Raw genomic sequence first — 6,668 nt, 5'->3', positions numbered from 1 at the left:
ATGAGATGAGAATATTTCACAATTCGTAATTTTGCTATTCCATTAAGCTAATTTTTTTTGAAAAACTTAGGGCCAAATTTTTTTCCTTTTTAATTGATTCCATTAACGAGAAATGAGATGATAAAAGAGAGAAAAAAAGATAAGAGAGAAATTGAAAATAAATAGAAGTGGTTAAATTTGCTCTCCAAGGCTGAAAAATGTAAAATGAAGAGGAAATAATTTTAAAACAAAAAACAGTACCTCAAATGAATTAAAACCTTAATACATAAACATCTTGTGCAGTTCATTTTCATAAGTATTGGAAATATACATCATACATTCACGGATACACCAAATACCAAATTTACAGTTTACTCTTTTTTTTTCTTCTTCTTCTAAGACTCGCGTGTGTAAACTCAGTAGTTTAAGAACCATCTACTTTTATTGACAATTCATTATTTTAATTAATGTCATCCATTGTAATGCAGTAACAGAAGACAGACTTAGAGGCTAAGAAAATTATATTTTGGGTTTTATTTATTTCTTAGTTAGTAAATTAGTAGATGGAAAAATATTAATTATTTTTCCTTCTACCAAATTAGGTTTTCCTTTTTTGGCTTATTTTCATTATAGTTATTTTTGCTTATTATCTTTTCAGTTATTTTCTTTTCATAAGTTTAGAATTTCTCTTTGCCTATATAAAGGCCTCATTGTTGATCTTAAAAGACAGACTTTGATTAATAATATTGTTTTCATTTTTCACAGAAACTAGGGTTTCTTTGATTAATTCTCCGTTCAGTCTATTTCTCTATACGTTCTGCTTCATTTGCATCATTAGGTATCACGATTCAGGTTGATTATCAATGGCTGAACGTAGACATGGTGGCAGACGTGGCGATGCTCGTGGCGGCGATCGTGGTGGGGGACATGGAGATCTCCCAAACGAAGAGGTTGCACGACATCATGATCTGCGCGACATCGAGAACGATGATCTGACACAACAGGTTCGAGGCCTCCAGCGCAACATCGAGAACGGTGATCTGCGACAACAGGTTCGAGACCTACAGCGACGATTGGCGCGACTGGAGAAGCATCGGGTGAAATCCAAGCCGGAGCGTCGTTCGATGGACGATCCATTATTCAGCGACGTCTTCACATCATACGATGCGGATGAACCGTTGAGGAATAGTAATAACAATATGTTTTCGATGCCGATGTACGATACGCCTGTATACGACGAGGATATATTCTATGAGCTTCCCGAAACACCGAAGGATAGTAACAACAATATATTGTCGATACCAGTGTATGATACCAAATGATGCAAATGAAGCAGAACGCATAGAGAAATAGACTGGACGGGGAATTAATCAAAGAAACCCTAATTTCTGTGAAAAACGGAAATAATATTATTAATCAAAGTCTGTCTTTTAAGATCAACAATAAGGCCTTTATATAGGCAAAGAGAAATTCTAAACTTATGGAAAGAAAATAACTGAAAAGATAATAAGCAAAAATAACTATAATGAAAATAAGCCAAAAAAGGAAAACCTAATTTGGTAGAAGGAAAAACAATTAATATTTTTCCATCTACTAATTTACTAACTAAGAAATAAATAAAATCCAAAATATAATTTTCTTAGGCTCTAAGTCTGTCTTCTAGTACTGCATTACATTGTTTAGCATAATTTTATTGAAATGAAAATATTTCAGATGTACTAGCTTTTTGTTTAGTGTGTGCCATGCAACTCTGAATGTTGAATAATATTACAATTTGAAATTTCATTGCAGCAAAAAAAAAAAAGCGATTCCGTCCCCTTGGCAGTCCCCACACTCCGACCCGACATCATGTGAGGGGCCTTAAATTTCATTGTTTTATACTTCGTGGTTGAACATCTCTTCTTCACAATTCGTTACTTATTTCTATTATCTTTTGACTTTTATTAAATTAGTTATAATTAACTATTACTATAGGCGGATGTGGGCAAATATTGGCCATCTAGGTAGTTAGAGTTTAATGGCCAAAAATTCAACATTGCTACGTCATGTCCAATTTAAGGCTAAAATTTCAACATTGCGTTGTTCATGTCTAAAGGCTAAAATATCTGGTTTCGACTTCAGTCACGTTTGGGCAAGGCAATTTAGTTTCGAAATCATATGCGGAATAATTTAGCATACGTAAATAAAAATTGCACATAAAAAAAAATTCCTATTTTAAACAGATGATTATAATTATTAAAAAAATAAATCATAGACACACATGTTACACGTTAATCCTTGGGTGACTTGAACGGTTGAACCCCACTACTATAGTCTATAGGCTGGAAATATGCTTTTCATTGTTCAAAAATAAAAAATCTCTATTTCCAACTAAAATTATTAGTAATTTTTTTATTTGGATTTATTCGTGAAAATTAGTCCATATTTTCACTTTTTTTCATTTTTTCTCCAATTTTTTCTTTATATATCAACCTTCAATCATCAATATTACAATTTCTTTTTATGATTTACTATTTTTACATTAAAATTCAATCTTCAACTATTAAAACTATTCAATATATTTAAATAATTGAAAACTAGTACTATCACATTATTATTTAAATAAGAAAATAATTATTCATTACGAGAATATTAGGTGGGTCCCGACGTCTTCAGTTACAAAATAAATAAATTTTGACACAAGCAGGGAAACCACTCTGTCAAAAGGATTCTCAATTTGCTCTGTTTTTTAATTTTCATTTTGATCTGAAGATGACCCGCGGAACCCTTGAAGTTCTTCTTGTTAGCGCCAAAGGTCTCGACAACTCCGATTTTTTATGTATGTTTCTTTCTTCCCCATAATCCTCTCATTTCGTGAGTTTTTTTTGCTCTTGAAATGGAGTATTATTATTTATGTCATAGTTTTACTTGATGTCATCGATTCAAAACTCGTGAGGCACGACGGAATTATATCTGTTTCTGATCTGGTTAATATTTTTAGTAAAAATTATCTGCTTTCTTACATTTGCAAAGATCCACAACGATTGATATGCGATAGCTTCGATGTTTTAGCTGTTTTGAGATTCATGACTCTTAAATGACCTGGTAAGCGATCCATCGACGATGGATGAATGATTGATTTGTTCGATTCAATTTGATTTTTTTTTGCATCCAAATTGTAAATATCGGAAAGTTGATGAAAAATCTTCTTAGAAGTAAGGTAAAATGTCTGATTTGTATAAGAATGCCACTTGATGAAGGTGATTGAGGGATCAAAACTGCTGATTTGATATTGTTAATCATGATTAGATCGTGGTGGATTCTAACAGAATTGTGAAAGAGATATAAGATTGGTATTATTCGTATGTGCTAATTATGCTGATCGATTCAATGATGATTCAGGAATAATTGACTGTGTATACATACCTAATCAACACTCATCTGATACAGTTAATTTTGATCGAAATTGTACGTTTCTTTATTTTCATCGGATACTATAACTGTTGTATATGTTCACTTATGGACTAGTACTGTTCTGTCTTGATCTCTGATTTGGCAGCTAAGTCGGATCCTTATGCGGTCATCACCTACCGAACTCAGGAGAAGACTAGCGGCATTGCATCAGGTACATTTTTGTTCCATATTGCTATTCTTGCATAGTTGCTCATGCATGGTTCAATTAGTAAGAACTAAGAGAACACTTGCACTTTACCCATAAATAATTTGCAATACTTGTTGTTTTGAGAGTTCTAACTGTTTTAACCATTAGAAAAATTCCTATGAACATAATCACAAACTCATCAGAGGCTAGTTTTAGGCCTTCTGGCCCCCTCCTCTCTTTCTCTCATCGATCCACGTTGTTGTATCCAGTTCAAGGATCTAGCTCTGAGTGGAATGAGAGCTTCCTCTTCTCTATATCCAGCGATGGGACTGACCTCAAGATCAAACTAATGGACAAAGACACGTTCACAGCAGACGACTTTATGGGTGAAGCAACGTAAGTAATATACTACTACTATATACCATATCTAGTAAAATTCTTGTCCACAGTTGATGTATGATCAACATTGTTGTCTCATGATTCTTGAATTTCTTGGCAACCCTAGAATTCCTCTCCAGCCTCTGTTTGTTGAAAACAACGTTCCGCCCATGGCATACCATGTCGTCAAAGATGACAAGTACTGCGGAGAGATCAGAGTAGGCCTCACTTTCACTCCCCAGGTCTGAGACATCCTATGAATCATGGTATTTGGTTTGTGTATGTATCTGTCATGTGTCTGTTCCTGAAATGATGTTTTTTTTTCGTTGCAGAGGAGTAGAGGCCTTGAAGAGGAGAGCTATGGAGGATGGAAGCAATCATCGTGCGTGGAGTGAGGAAGATGTTGGAATCAAGAGTCATTGTGAACTATCATTTGATTGCAACTGCTTAATGTTTTGATCATTTAAAGGAACCTGCATTGTGATGGATTTCAGCAGTATTGGTCATGATGTGCTCTTGTGTATCAGATCTTATGCTCTTTCAGTTTTATCCAACAATTCAATTACAGCCTTTTATATTTGATGTGGTGTTATTTATCCATCCATTTGCTTCATTAACCATACATGAATAGAAGCATTCATTTTTTTAGGATTTGTACGTGTAGTTATAGATAAAAATACTGCTCATTCAGTTCTGACAATAGTTGTATTCCCTTTTGAAATGTCACAACTTAACATAATCATTTTTCTTTATGGTAGTTGTTATGAAAGTATGCAAAAGATCGATGATAACAACAACCATGCGGAAAAAGAAAGAACACTAGAGTTTTACGTGGTTCGATCGTAAGATCTACGTCCACGGTCAAAGGCAATATGATTCAGTATATTGAGAAATATGCAGAGATTTACAATTACTCAAGAACTCTCTCCAAGAACTCAACACCTCTAATCTAATTCTAAACCAAGAACTAATCAAGTGATAGTTTGGAGACTCTTTTCTTGAATATCGAAGTAGCTGATTAACTTTTCCAGATGCAGCCTTCGTCTGCTTTATATCAGTCCCTTCATCCTCCAACGGCTCTCTTGAGATGTTAGTTAACAAACCAGTTATAACTGTTCCAACGGCTACTTCCCGTTTCTTGGTTTGCATCAACATGCCGAAGTGCTGCATGATGCCGAGCTCAATAAAATGCCGAGCTCAATAAAATGCCGAGCTCAATAAAATGCCGAGCTCAATAAAATCTTGAACGAGCTCAACCTCTAACAAATCTGCAGCTGTTGAGAATGACATTGATTTTAGCTTGCTGCATCCAACGGTGATTGTGAGATTATACTCCAACAAACTCCACCTTAATCTCAGAATCAACAATGAATCATAATCCTCTGACAAAACCTCAAACTCATCACTCCACAAGTCCCACCAGCCCCAAGCAGTATTTAAACTTCATGGCTGGCAACGGCTTTGTCAACATATCAGCCGCATTATGCTCAGTAGATATTTTCACCATCTTGACTTCACCTCTCTGTATTTCATCCCTTATGAAGTGCATCCGCACATCTATGTGCTTACTTCTTTCGTGAAACACTTGGTGTTTGGCAAGGCATAAGGCGCTGCTGCTGTCACAGTTTATCTCCACTGTGTCTTGCTTCTCCCCAAAATCTTCTAGGATTCCCTTCAGCCATATTGCTTCTTTCACAGCCTCTGTCATTGCCATGTACTCAGCTTCCGTAGTAGATAAAGCAACCACATGTTGTAATCCAGATTTCCAGCTTATAGCAGTGCCATTTAGGGTGAACACATATCCAGTTTGAGATCTCCTATTATCTCTATTTGATGCATAATCAGAATCGCAAAACCCCACCAGTGCTCCACCTTGATCCTTACAATCTGCCTTGTACAACAGACCATAATCTGAAGCACCCTTCAAGTATCTGAGCAACCACTTCAATGCTATCCAATGCTCTCTCCCATGGTCTGACATAAATCGGCTAGTAACACTTATAGCCTGAGCCAAATCTGGTCTTGTGCATAGCATTGTGTACATTATGCTTCCTATGATGTTTGCATAAGGTATCTTGCTCAGCTCTTTCCTCTCTGAGTCATTCTTTGGTTTCTGATCCATGCTCAACTTAAAGTGAGCAGCCAATGGTGTAGAGACAGGTTTGAAGTCATCAGCCTGAAATTTCTTCAAAACTCTCTGGATGTAATTCCTCTGCAACAACCTGAGCTCTCTCTTTGGCCTATCCCTCAGTATATCCATGCCAAGGATTCTCCTTGCATTTCCAAGATCCTTCATTTCAAACTTGGATTCCAGTTCAGCCTTGATTCTCTCAATCACTCCCAGATCTGCTCCTGCCACAAGCATATCATCAACATACAAAAGTAGAAAAGCAATTGGTACACCATTCCTTTCTCTGATGTAAACACAGCTATCATACTGCGATTTTCTGAAACCAATACTCATCATATGCTCATCAAACTTGAGATACCACTGCCTACTACTTTGCTTCAATCCATACAAACTTCTCTTGAGCAAACACACTTTGTCTTCATTCCCAGCCTCCATGAACCCCTCGGGTTGATGCATATATATTGTTTCTTCAAGTTCACCATGCAAGAAGGCTGTCTTGACATCGAGTTGGTGTAACTCCCAATCATACTTTGCAACAAGAGCAAGCAATATCCTGATGGAACTGTGTTTTACAACCGGAGAGAACACATCATTATAATC

General features: G+C 36.0%; 1 protein-coding gene across 1 annotated transcript; it reads left to right on the top strand.

Annotated features, from left to right (window-relative positions):
- The first annotated feature begins 2,645 nt into the window (after window positions 1–2,645).
- On the top strand, window positions 2,646–4,694 carry LOC121768420 (elicitor-responsive protein 3-like). The gene is made up of 5 exons (XM_042164927.1): window positions 2,646–2,797; window positions 3,518–3,583; window positions 3,829–3,955; window positions 4,065–4,179; window positions 4,270–4,694. Exons 1-5 carry the CDS (start codon window positions 2,731–2,733, stop codon window positions 4,330–4,332), a joined length of 438 nt encoding a protein of 145 aa, XP_042020861.1. The 5' UTR covers window positions 2,646–2,730; the 3' UTR covers window positions 4,333–4,694.
- The last annotated feature ends 1,974 nt before the right edge of the window (window positions 4,695–6,668 follow it).

The sequence above is a fragment of the Salvia splendens genome, chromosome 2, assembly GCF_004379255.2.
Source record: "Salvia splendens isolate huo1 chromosome 2, SspV2, whole genome shotgun sequence".
NCBI classification, from domain to species: domain Eukaryota; kingdom Viridiplantae; phylum Streptophyta; class Magnoliopsida; order Lamiales; family Lamiaceae; genus Salvia; species Salvia splendens.
The sequence above is the reverse complement of the archived record's forward strand: the minus strand, read 5'-3'. Positions and strand labels throughout refer to the sequence as shown.